Source organism: Medicago truncatula, chromosome 6, assembly GCF_003473485.1.
Source record: "Medicago truncatula cultivar Jemalong A17 chromosome 6, MtrunA17r5.0-ANR, whole genome shotgun sequence".
Lineage (NCBI taxonomy): Eukaryota > Viridiplantae > Streptophyta > Magnoliopsida > Fabales > Fabaceae > Medicago > Medicago truncatula.
The window spans coordinates 2,947,103-2,961,021 of record NC_053047.1 but is presented as its reverse complement, the minus strand read 5'-3'; the positions used below and the strand labels follow the sequence as shown (position 1 = coordinate 2,961,021).

Below are 13,919 nucleotides of genomic sequence, written 5' to 3'. Positions count from 1 at the left end.
ACCCAAAACCAAACCATAACTCTAAAATTAAAAACTCATTAACAAGAGTGTATTCAAAGTCACTACATTCACACACAAAATACCCAAACTATCCTTTCATTTTCATTCAAACACACCAACATTAAAATATTCAAACATTAAACAAAAACATAACAAAAAAACATAAAAATAAAAACTCATATTTTTTTTTTTTATGAGAAATACATAGTCATTACATTCATTTTGACCAAAAAATTGGTTTTACATTCATGTATATTCATATATTATACTCTTGTTGAATTTCAATTGGTTATATAAGTTATATTTTCTCTTCCAAAAAAACATATAAGTTATAATTTCCACCCTATCTCTCTCTCATCTCTCTTTCTCTCTCTCCAAAATCCAGCAACCTAGTAAGAAAGAACAAGAACATCAAAACAGAACACACACACACATAAAAGAAAAAACCATTTTTTCCACAAAAAAAAAACACCTTAAAACACAACCACACCAACATCAAAAAAATCAAAATTTTCAAACACCCACATCTCAAAATCCAATCTTTCTTCAATCTAACATCATAAACAACAAATTGGTGAAGAAATCCTCAAAAGGGTTTTCTTTTTCTGTGATTTACATCAGAAAAAGAAACCCCAACAACAATCTCAAACACAATGAAGAAATTGAAGAACTATTACATGCACTTCAAAAACCATCATCATCATCATCATCAATCACCAGAAAGAAAATGGATTTTCCCACTTGCAATTGGTTCAATTCTCTCTCTTTTTCTTCTCTTCATTGCAACACTAACATCACCACAAGGCACACACATTCTACCATTTTACCGTTCCATTTCAGCTTCATATTCAGTTTTTGTTGAAAATAAAATCAAGCCTTTACCAGTTTCAACCCTCCCTCCACCACCACGTCTTGCTTATTTAATCTCCGGCTCCGCCGGAGACGGTGGTTCTGTCAAAAGGGTGCTTCTTGCTATGTATCATCCACATAACCGTTATGTTGTTCATCTTGATCTTGAAAGTTCTGCAAAAGAACGTGCGGATCTGTTTGAGTTTGTGATGAATCATGAGTTGTTTAAGAGATTTGAGAATGTTAAGATGATTACTAAGGCGAATCTTATTACTTATAGAGGTCCTACTATGGTTGCTAATACTCTTCATGCTGCTGCTATTTTGTTGAAGGAATGTGGTGATTGGGATTGGTTTATCAATCTTAGTGCTTCTGATTATCCACTTGTTACTCAAGATGGTTTGTGTTTTTTTCCTTCAACTTTGTGTTTAAGTTTTAGTTTAATTTGTTGAAATTTAGACAGATTTAATGTTATTGATGTTGGTTGTGGAGATTAGTAGAATGATATCTTAGGTTGAGGATTGAAATTTAATATTTTGTATGTTTTTTATGTTTGAGGATTGAAATTTAGACAGATTTATGATGTTTGGTTTTGAGGATTGATTGCTATGTTTGTGGTTGTGGTGATTAGTAGAATGAAATCTTAGAATGAGGATTGAGGTTTAGAATTTTGTATGTTGATAATGTTTGGTTTTGAGAATTGATTGCTGTTTTTGTGGTTTTGGTGATTAGTAGAGTGAAGTCTTAGGATGAGGATTGAAGTTTTAATTTTGTATGTTTTTTATGATGTTTATGTTTTTTTTTCTCTTTCAACTGTGTTTTTGATTCATTGTTTAAGGTTAAGTTGAAATTGAGACAGTTTAATGTAATTGATGTCGCGAAAACATGGTTTTGGAGATTTGTAGAATGAAATCTTAGGTTGAGGATTGTTATTTAAGATTCTGTATGTTTTTTTATGATGTTTGGTTGTTCTTTTGTTTAAGGTTTAGTTGAATTTGTTGAAATGGAGACAGATTTAATGTTATTGATGTCGCGAAAATGTGGCTGTGGTGATTAGTAAGAAGAAATCTTATATTGAGGATTGAAATTAAAGATTTTGTATGTTTTTTTATGATATTTGGTTTAGAGAATTGATTGTTGTTTTTGTTTTGTTGGTTTTGGATGAGTAGATCTGCTTCACACATTTAGCTTTTTGCCGCGCGATCTTAATTTCATCGATCATACCAGTGACATTGGATGGAAAGAGTGAGTTTTCTTTTCATTTATCCATTATTGTTTCCTTGCTTTATTTTGGGGATGGAGATTGATTATTTTATGCGTTTGTGTTGTTTGTTAGTCATCAGCGTGCAAGGCCTATAATTGTTGATCCGGGGTTGTACATGAATAAGAAGCAAGATGTGTTTTGGGTTACGCAGAGAAGAAGTAGACCAACTGCTTTCAAGCTTTTCACAGGTGAAGATTCTTTTTCTTGTCTGCTTGATTTATGTCTCCTTTTTTTTTTTTTGCTTTTCCAATTTTCGTTAATGGTTTTATGTGGTTCTAGATATTCCTCAATGTTGTGTAGTGGTTTTGTACTTTTTTGAACATTATCAGTCTATCTTACGAGGCTTTTCGATTGAAATGAGTTTATGGTACATCACTTGTGAAAAAGTTTAATTAGCTTCTTTTTCGGTGTTCGCAGAGAAGTTAAATGAGAAAATCAAGATAAAAAACTAACTTCAACTTATACAACTTTATTGAACATTGTCTTATCTTATGGAACTTTTCAATTGAAATGAGTTTACGGTACATCACTTGTGGAAAAGTTATTAGCTTATTTTCGGTATTCTCATAGAAGTTAAATGAGAGAGTTTTGAGAAAGTTGAGATCAGAAACTAATGTCAACTTATACAAGAAGCTACTATTCCAAAAGTTCAGTTTTTATAACTTTTGGAATATTTTGAATAGATTGTGAGGAAATTAAAGTGTTCATTGTTAAGAAACTTTTTGTATTCATTTCATGTTATCATTAGTTCAATTCTTTGCGAGGCAATTAAAGCTTATGAAACTTTTTGTTGTATTCATTTCATAGTGTCACAAGTTCTGTTCTATGTTTTATGTGTCTGTCAGAAAGAGTCACTTGTCGTGACTATGTAATTACCTTTTCTGATTGTGCTAGGTAGTACGCAGCATGACCAATTTGTGGTACATACTTTTCAACTGTATTAACTCTTGCTTTCTATTATTAATTAATTTACTCCATTTAGGATCTGTTCTTCATCCTAGGAAAATATTGATGCAGTATCGGTTTTACATAGGGTCGGTTTTAAATCGGATCCTAAGCTAAGTGAGCTGTGATAAATGTAGCTGGTACATTTCTGTTGTACGTTGTATCATAGATCCATTTTCAGTGCTTTGAAATTCTTTTATTTGCTAATTTTGAACTAATTTGTTTATTCTTACAATTTCTATGCGCCGTTACTAATATACCTTGATGATTTTGATGTGTGAATTATGTGTCAATTGACTAGTTCACGTATACTTTTTGTTATAGTAATATATGCAATCCCTGGAATTTGAAAATACTTAGAAGTTTGGTTTATATGCACTAAAGACGCAAGCAAATTATAATATATTGATGACCTAAAACTTCTGTCTTGTTAGGTTCGGCTTGGATGGTACTCTCTAGACCTTTCGTCGACTACGTCATATGGGGATGGGACAATTTGCCGCGAACTGTTCTCATGTACTATTCGAATTTCATATCTTCCCCTGAAGGATACTTCCACACAGTTATTTGCAATGCTCAAGAATTCAGAAACACAACTGTCAACAGTGATCTACACTTCATTGCATGGGACAATCCTCCTAAGCAGCATCCTCACTACCTCACAGTTGCTGATATGAAAGTTATGACCGACAGCAACGCTCCCTTTGCAAGGAAGTTCCATCGAGAAGATCCTGTTTTGGACAGAATCGACACCGAACTATTATCCCGAAATCCTGGAATGCCTGTTCCTGGTGGTTGGTGCATAGGAAGCAGGGAGAATGGGACCGATCCTTGCTCGGTAGTTGGCAACACTACTGTCCTTAGACCAGAAAACGGTTCAAAAAGGCTCGAAACGTTAATCACCAAATTGATGTCGAACGAAAATTTCCGGCCTAGACAATGTGTATGAGACAAACCAACATGCAAAAAAAAAAAATGGTCTTGTTTGAGATTATTTAACCTGCCACTTGCTGTGTAGTTTATATATGTGCAAGTTTAGTTAGCATGATCATTGAATTAGTGTTTCTTTCTAGTAGAAGAAAGAAAATAGTTAAAGTATACATGTTTGTTTTGTCTTTAAATTTGAGAAGTAAAAAATGAGACACATTCAAGTGCAAAATGAAATTTATTACAAGGTTTGTTGAATCATAGATTGTAATGTATGGTGTATATGAGACATGAATCTAGCTCTTTCAATTGCCTTAGACTTCAATCATGCATTTCAGTGACCACTGATTTGATGATACTCTACTTTTGTTATTCTCTTTTACATGTGAAATAAGGATGATGCCATGATGGGAATCTTGGGATGTGGTGTTGGTGGAATGTGTATATTCATTTGTTTTTTGCTCTTAGTTGAATATCTTTTAGTTTCTTAACTTATTTTTTTTAACAAGCCAATATGAGATATAATAATAACAAAGGTACTTTGACCTGCACAAGCTGTACAAAGATGGAAGCACCTAAAAGATACAAGTTTCTTAACTTATTGAGTTTAATTTATGATTATTGCTAGCAACACTCTCTCAAACACTCATTTCATTATTGGTTTAAATCAAGGTGGATCTAACCAAGTTGTTTGGGCTCCAGTGGCAAGGAGCTCATTCCAAGGACGTATTTCGGGAATATCGGGTTCGATTCCCAGGGGGAACAACGCACGAGTCGGATTAGTCGCTCACATTTGGTGGGTCGGAAACCGATGTGAAAGTAAAAAAAAAAAAAAATTCAAGGTGGATCTCACATATTGGAAATAGGTTCCACTTAATATGGTGGGACATACAATAGTTTCATCCAATAACAGAGTGAATATTAGAGAGAGTGTTGAAAATAGAGTATCCCTAACATTACTCTTAATTTATATACACTTTCAGCGACGTTTTATATACAAAAAATAATATTTTAACATCTATTTTACAATAATTGTTTATGTACATGGGAGTATTTTTGTAAAAGCAAAACAAAAAAAACTTCAAAACACTGCCAATATATCATATGACTGTTTATTTGGACAACATATTTATGGGTTGTTGGAAAAGTTATTGCAAAGTTGACGTTAGTATATACTCTTTATACATACATCTAATGATGTGTGGTTACATCTTTAATGTGTTAAAAACATTGTTATATCTCATTAATTGATGTGACAACATATCATTTCATGCATATGTAAAGCTTTTTTACATTGATAGTGTGTAACGATTAAACTTTAACTTATTTATGAGGTTTAATAGGATAGAGAAAACATATTTGCATTTTTTTATTGTCAAATAGTCCAGTGGTTAGAATTCACATTTTTTTAAGGTGAATAAGTGGGGTGTCCAGGGTTCGAACTCCAACCACTACATATAATAATTTATGTCCCTGCCAACTAAGTTATGCTCACGAGGACTTTTTATTTTATTTTTTAATTTAACATTTGTGAAAGTTTGAAGAGCATCTTATTTAAGATCCTAAACATATGGAAAATATATCTTATAAGCAGTGACAAAGAGAATTTTAAAATTTGATAAACGCACTATCTACGGTTAAAGTATCTTAGAACAAGTCCCGTTAACTTAACTCAGTTGATAAGGACTCAGTTGATATGGACAAAAATATGCAAGGTTCGGAGTTCGAATCTCGACCACCACAAAAAAAAAAAGTATCTTACAGTAAATATATAACTTGAGATTTTCATTGTTCCATTTTTTATCAAGTAGTTTAATGACTATAAATTCATTTATTGAGGTCAATAAGTGGGGAATTTAGAGTTTAAACTCCGCTCCTGTTGTATATTGCAATGTCTCAACCAACTAAGTTATGCTCACAGAAACCATTATCCCATCCTTTTGTAGATAGATAAAATAACAAATTATAAACTCATACATACAAGTGAAAGTGTCAAAGTGTGAACCCCGATGGTGTTTTTGTTGAATAATTTCGACATTTTTGTCTCTTTTTTATGACCATTTTCATAGTTTTAAATACATTTTTTTTTACCCATATACTCTTATTTATGTTATATTTTTTTTTGTCTCCAACTTGTAGTAAATACTAGTATAGTAGTATGATAGAAATGTAAACTCTTTCTCTGTCTTTAAAGATAAATTTATACAATAATACTAATCGTAACAATTTTAGTACTACTACTAACTTTTAAATTTCTGTGAAAATGATCGATATTTATGAACATAAATAGTCAAATACCATGTCATCAAAAGCTACCACATTGTGTAAATTGATAAAAAAGACTAACTTGAGTTAACTTTATTTTTAAGTTAAAGGATTAAAGTAACTCTTTTTATTATAAATTAAAGGTGAAACTTGTACCACAAATAAATTAGAAACGTAAAAGATTTTCGAGCCTTTTTTTATATGGAAACTCTTTTATTTCGTCCTTTAATCGTTGCATCCTTGTAATGCTTTGGTGCCAAACAAACCCATTGAAATAATTTCTATCTAATTTCTAAATATTGTTACATCTATAGTTGACTTGACTTCATTTATTTTCCTTTCACTTAGTTTTCAACAATTGTATAGGACACGTCAAATTAATTGTCTATATATGATTGTTCAATTTAGCCACTAATTTCTACGTGTCGATTTTGGTCATTGATTGTGTTGTGTTGATATGATGTGGAAGGATTGATGAGAAGACTATACTATGCCTACTTTATAGTGTTTATATGACTTTGAAATATTCTTCATTATTTAGGCCTCCATTATGGTATAATTTCGACGTGTTTTAGGGGGGTAGTCATCATAGCTTACAAATTGTGTCTTAAATAGAGCCAATCTTGGTCCTTACATTGGAAGAAAGGTGTAGCCTAAGATGGCTAAATGGATTAATGCTATTGTTTATTTATGGAAAAATTTATGATAATTACCTAACAAACTAATTCACACCACCTAATTTTGGTGTTATTCTTGCTCTCTCTCAAAAAAATTTCACATGTTTTTGAAAGAGTATAATTTTAAGGTACATAAGTGGTGTTGTGAAAGTGACTTAAAATTGAGTTTTTGGAAGTGCCAATTCGGTGGCCGAATTAGCAAAATTGGTGGTCGATTTTGCTCTGTTTTTTTGGCTTTTGGTTCGACAATTTTCGGTGGCTGAATTTGACAGCAGGATATAAAACATAAACGTATTTTCGAGCCTAGATTGTTGTTTCAGTTTTTTTATGATACTTTTACTATAAATATAGACCTTGTATCAAAGTAAACCATGAGATAAAAGGGGCTGAAAACAAGGGTTTGGAAGGCAACACAAAACTAGGGTTTGTATAGAGTTTGCTCTTGGCAACAAACACTAGGGTTGGGGTTGATTCACCTTGGGAAACACTATTAGGATTGAGTCTCTTGGTCACGTGAAGAGATTGAGACTTTGAGTAGAATTAGGCTGGAGATTTATTTTTGTAACCCATTGATATCTCTTTTGTAAAGTTACTCATCATTATAGTGGAACGGAGGGCTGCTCTTTCCCCCCAGACTAGGTCAGTTTTTGACCGAACTGGATAAACAAATTTCGTGTGTTCTCTCTTTCTTTCTCTCGTTGTTTTCTACTTTTGACTTGTATTTATAACTTCCATACACTTTATTTGGTTGCTCGATTATTACTTGCTCCACACATCAAATATTTATCGGTGTGATTTTTCATTGAATTCACAACACATATAGATTATTTAATACTATAATTTCAGGCGACATGGCGTACATTCAAACTCATATTTAAAAGTGGACAAAGTTTTTACCTTCAATTTTTGTGTGTGTTTCTAACGGTAACAGGTATCTCCACATAAATAATCATATTTGAGACTAAATGTGAATACTTCTATCTAAAATTTGAACATTAATTTATTATAGAGAAATGCTACTTGTCCCGACAAATGGTATCACCAATGAAGACCAAATCTAACCGTTCAAACGTGGTCATGATGGATTAACTATGATTTTTTCTTGATAGATAGGGTTGGGAATAGGCCAGGCCAGGCCAGGCTTTGATAGGCCTGAGCCTGGCCTACGAAAATTTTTGCAGGCCTGAGCCTGGCCTATGGCCTTTCATAGGCCTATTATTTTGGCCTGACCTGACCTATTTAAAAGCCTGGCCTGGCCTGAAAGCCTATTTACAGGCCTACTTACTATTAAAGTCACTAAACATTCCATTTTATCTACTTTTAAATAGGCTTAATAGGCTTCAAAGCCTATTCCAGTGTAAGATTTGTCTATCACTATAAGGCCTTAAAAACATATTTCATTATAAAGCTTTAAAGCCTATTTAAAAAGTCCACTATGAAGCCTAACATGCATAAACAGGCCGGCCTATTAGGATTCATAGGTTTTTTTATAGCCTAAGCCTGACCTATTTACTTAAATAGGCTTTTTAAAAAGCCTAAGCCTAGCCTTTTTAATAAACAGGCCAGGCCAGGCCAGGCTTAAACAGGCCAGGCCATAGGCCCCTGTAGGCCGGCCTGGCCTATTCCCAACCCTATTGATAGATAGCAACTCTCTTTATTGTATTGTGAGTGTTTAATCCTTTCGAATAGTTTAATCTTGTTGGTTCTTTTAATCTTTATTTATCGGATGAATTTAGTGTAAATTTAAGGTCCACTTTCAAGTTTTTTTTTTTTACAACAAGAAATGTAAGTGTGCAACATACACAATCTACTCCATCAATCATGCCATGAATCAAATATAAAAACCTGGTGTAGAAAGTTATAACCATGTCAATTAGTCAAATTTTGTTGACACTTTTGCAAAACTAAATTGAAACAAAGAAGATAAATTAATATTTTGAAACTAGAAATTAAGATAAAGATCCAATGGAATAATTTTACCTTTACTTAAATTATAGGAGTCAAACTACGAGAAAAGCAGAAAGAAATATCATCCAAATGACAATCGAAGCTAAGAAGAAAGTAGGGAATGATTGTTAGAGAAAATTCTTAGTTTGATTAATATAAAATTAAGTATTAAGTGATATTTCCGAAACATAGCTCGGTTGGTACACACATTGGATTATATATGTAGGACCATATTTCGGATCTCTAATTGCTTATATGTGAAATTTTAACCACTAAACTATTTAACAATTCCTTCAAAAAAAACTACTTGACAAAAAAATATATTTATTGGAATATTTAGAGAAGTCTAAATTTATATTTTGGATCCTTTTAATTAAAGGGAAATGCTAACTGGTGCCCCGGGCACTGGTTAAGGGTATGAAAAATGAAATTATACAGTAGTTAATGCATTGAAATTGTATAATTAATTTATAATAATGTCAAAAACAGTTTTCTTTTATCGTAATAATTCTCTTTTATGGTATGCTTAATCAGTGTCCCGAGGGCACCGGTTAGCAGGCCCTAAATTAAATTCCATCTCTAATTATTTTCTTCTTTCAAAAAAAAATCTCTAATTATTTTCTGCCAAGTGTATAGATATATTTATAAGTACATTTAGAAAACTTTAGAGTTATTTATAAGATCTTCATTTACTTCTAGATATTTTCTGCTAAGTATAGTGGGGTTGTTAATAAGTATATCCAGACTTTAGACTTATTTCTAAGATCTTTTGACACTATTCTCTAATTTAATGAACTTCTATATTTTTACAGATATTATATCTCCTCTAAATAACTCTAGATTAATATCAATTTTAATTACTCAATGTGTGTTTGCTTTCAATTTTGAAGAGTCAAAATTTATTATACAGAGTATAATTGATTTTGACATTGTTAGATGTTTTGGAATAGAATTAATTCGGCTTTTAACATATATTTTGAAACTTTTATCATTAGAATTGATTTATAATCTTAAAACTTTTTCAACATACTTTTATGCCAATGTATCTAAATGTAAATACTTTTTTTTGTTCAACTCACTAAAAGAACAATAGCCTTATATATGCCACAAAGAGATCTTAAACTAGTGGAATTTAAAAAAGAGACTTTTGCCCATAGAGTCCTTCATCGTGATGACATTATCTGTGTTGATTTATAATTAGAATTGATTTATAATTGTAGGAGAGTCCTTTCATCATGATGGCACTATTTGTGTTCGCAGGTGTGGCTGCCTGGAGACCACGAATCACATATTCTTTCGATGCAATTTATGTGGTAGCTTATGGCATCTTGTTTATCAGTGGATTGGTATCAATTTTATATCTCCGGAGTCCGTCAGTGAACATATTCATCAATTTGGGCATTTGGCGGGATTACCGCGGTTTACTCATTCTTTTCTTCAAGTGATCTGGCACGCAGGCTACTGGGTCATTTGGAAGGAAAGAAACAAGAGAATTTTTTCACATACTGCAAAGGATTTGGTTAATTTATTGGAGAACGTTAAGTTTTTGTCTTTTTCTTGGATGAAAGCTAAAATGCTCACTTACGCTTTCAGTTATACTGACCGGTGGCGGCACCCTTTATTATGTGTGGATGTCATGGAGTAGCTTTCTCCTTTACTATTTTATTTTTTGGAGTGCTTGTTTTGACACTAGACTTTAACCTTGTAATTTGTTGGGTGATTCTCTTTTGCACACCTTATGCGAGATGAATCACCTTTGATGATTTAATTCCATTTTGATTTCTTAAAAAAAAAAAAAAAAAAAGAGACTTTTGCACTTTGGTTGTTAGTGATCTAGTCGTTTTTAGAAAATGTGCAAGGTGAATCAGGATATCTTAGTAGGTGGATGTTCGAGGTCTCTTTTCCGTTATAGGAAATATTTTTTTTTTTTTTTTTTGTAGTGTTTAGGGTTCGAACATCAGATCTTGCATATATTATATACATTATCCTTACCAACTAAACTAAGCTCGGTGACATTATTCTTTATTATTTGGTGTTGTTTGGTTGTTTAATCTAATTTTTGTGCATTTGAATTAAGTTATGTTTTGGGATGTAACTTAATGTCATGTGATGCTCTAAAGGTTAAATTAGATCAGCATTGTATTTGAACTATGATGTATTACTTTTGCATTTAGTTAGAGCACATGATTGATTGTCATCTTCAACCATTTTTCTTTTTACAAAAGGAAATCAAACCATTACATTCATAAATGTTAGAACAACTTCATAAAAAAAAGTGTTAGAACAAACTAGAGATATCTCCAAATTCTGAGGCATTTCTATAAGGTGTCTTTTTAAAATTAACTAGCAACGTCTTTATAGTCAATTTTTGCTATTACACCAAATAATTTAGAAGTTTATTTGTGGATGTGTATCTTTAAGCAAAAAGTCGATCGGAAGCTACGATTCAATCAAATTTTACACATAAAAATAATCTATCAGAAATTACAACCCAATTAGAAGCGAATTTGAGATGTTTAAAAAGCAACTATCTACAACAAGAAGTTAAATTTGGCCTAAATTTTGAATGGGCCACTCATGGGTCATATAAGTGTGCTGGCAACAGTCAGTAAAGTTAGTGATGAGCTTTTTACACTTCCTAATTCTCTTATAGATGTACACATTTTAGAAAAGAAAGTGAAAATATTGCTCCTAAAAATTATTTGATTTTTTTTTACTAACCTAAAAGTTATTAGATCAATTTATGTAGAATTTTGCGAATCATTTATATCATGTATCACGACAAAATACATTTCTGTAAAATAAAAATTATGTAGTAGTGGGTCTAAAACCTTGGGATATGTTGAGAGTGGAGAAGAGGATTTTGAAGGACTAATTCCATATTTTTGTATATATTTGACATTATAAAAAAATGAAAAAAGAACATGATAAATAATCATATAATATTTCATTCACACTTAATTTAGTTTTAAAATATTTTATAGTATCATTAATTATAAAAGTTTCATTAATGATTGTATTTCACCTTTGAATGTATTTTGTCCAAATTAACTCATTGGTTAAATTTTCTAAAAAGCAAACTAAGTAGTAGCCCACAAATTACTATGACTACATCTAAATTTTCTAAAGTATACATTGCTAATGGTATATATATACTTAAAGAAATTAAAGAATAAAAACAATTTTTTCAAAAATAATTACAGCAATACAACCTGTAAATATTTCTTTGGCAACAATCCAATTTTTCTTTTTATTTACTTTTTACTCGTATCTATTTTAGTGTTTCAACATCTTAGCGTTTCAACTCTCCAACCTTACAATTTTGTCATCTTTCTCATATTTTAACCTAAGTTTTTAGTATAAATATGTAGAACTCTTTAAGCAACACAAACCACTATCATCTTCCTTCAAATTTGATATCATGGCTGCTTAGCCATTTCTCATTTTTATCTTTTGCTTAAATATATGATTTGGTTATTATTTTATTATTATTATTATTATTGCACTTGTCTGTTTATCTAATTGGACCATTTATCTATGTTGTTTTTATTTAGGCTAGCAATGGTTTGTTAGAGTTTATAACTTTACATGACTACGTGTATTTGCTTCATTATCATTTATGTAGAATGAAAAATTTATTTAAGAAGACTAAATATTAATTTAAATAATCTAAAATTGATGATACATATGAAACGATTGGCTCATATGAGACTTCTGTTTAATCAAAGTTTAAGTCACTGTCACTCACCAATTTTACATATTCAATATCTTGTTATCAAATCAATAATCTCTTTTTATCTTGTGAAAAAGAAATCAATCTCTTTTTATCATATTACAATTCTTTTATCAACTAATGGCAAATTAATATTTTCTTTGAAATCAACAAAAAAAAATAAAAAAACCAACACACAATCACTTTCTACCGAAAAATTATGTAGTTTTGAATTCTTCATCTCACCAGGAGATGCTTAAGTGCAAGAGACCACTCTTGCCAAATACAACAATAAAACTTTTATATTTTTCTCTTTATTAAATTATATGTTTTCATTTAAAAATTGAACTTTAATTTTTATTAAATAATATAGGAGCAATAAACATTTTAAAGTTAGCATAGAATTTTGAACAAATTATTTAGAGGCAAATTTTCGAACGATTGTTGTAGCGTGTTAATATGGGAACGACAATTTTTATTTGAATTTTTAAGAATTTTTCCTATCTCATAAACATTGGTGACCACTACATTATTTTTTATCAACCTTCAAAATTTAGGTCAGTGATTGATATCAAGAGGGGGTGATGAGTTTGTGATGGAGTCTCATAACATCAACTTTTTTTCTTCAACAAATTTTCTTGGAGTCTTGGATTTTCTTCCATGGCAGAGATATATCTTGAGTTTTTTTTTTTTTTTCCTTCAACATACTATTTTTGTTTATTTACTTTATCTTACGTCTCGAATTTTCTTCAACACAAGTCATATTTTTCCTCTTTCTTCAATTTATTTCCCCCTCATTTTCGTTGCATTTTTAGTACTTTTATTTTTGCCCTGATAAATATTTTTATTTAAATAAGAAACGTTCCACGATGGAAACTCTTATTATAACACATTGATGTCAAGTAACTCAACTCTAATGGTGTCAAACATTTGTTCTTGGAAGATTATGCCCCTACTACATACATCATCATCTCTCTATATTGTTTTTTTTCCTTTTGATTTACATTCGATTATGTTGTTTTCTAATTTCAAAATCACCAAAATGTCAGTTTGACATCACTTAATGATATCATTATATAATAATAGAAAAAGCACAACAACTATGTGCAAATTGTACATTTCAGAACATTTCCACTTTATCACACAACAAAACTGCAGTGATATGGGACAATGAGACTATATAATTTGCATCGCTTGATTCAAATAATCCAAACAATTCAAATGAGAAAATATAAGGATCAACTATGACTTGCAACTGGTTGGTATCTTGGCGATATTATTTACTAGATGAAATTTGATAAAAATTTCATATCACACATTTGCATTTACCTTC

At 31.0% G+C, this 13,919-nt stretch overlaps 1 protein-coding gene across 1 annotated transcript; it reads left to right on the top strand.

Annotated features, from left to right (window-relative positions):
* Nucleotides 1-321: 321 nt before the first annotated feature.
* Nucleotides 322-4,402, top strand: LOC11422065 (beta-glucuronosyltransferase GlcAT14A). The gene is made up of 4 exons (XM_003618431.4): nt 322-1,248; nt 2,019-2,094; nt 2,186-2,301; nt 3,493-4,402. The coding sequence occupies exons 1-4, from the start codon at nt 654-656 to the stop codon at nt 4,005-4,007; spliced, it is 1,302 nt and encodes a 433-aa protein (XP_003618479.2). The 5' UTR covers nt 322-653; the 3' UTR covers nt 4,008-4,402.
* Nucleotides 4,403-13,919: the final 9,517 nt, after the last annotated feature.

Excerpts from the sequence above, each read along its gene's own strand:
- LOC11422065 (XM_003618431.4), top strand. The coding sequence starts at position 654 with ATGAAGAAATTGAAGAACTATTACATGCACTTCAAAAACCATCATCAT. Across the intron at positions 1,249-2,018 it reads TCCACTTGTTACTCAAGATG|ATCTGCTTCACACATTTAGC; the intron begins GTTTGTGTTTTT and ends TTGGATGAGTAG. Across the intron at positions 2,095-2,185 it reads AGTGACATTGGATGGAAAGA|TCATCAGCGTGCAAGGCCTA; the intron begins GTGAGTTTTCTT and ends GTTGTTTGTTAG.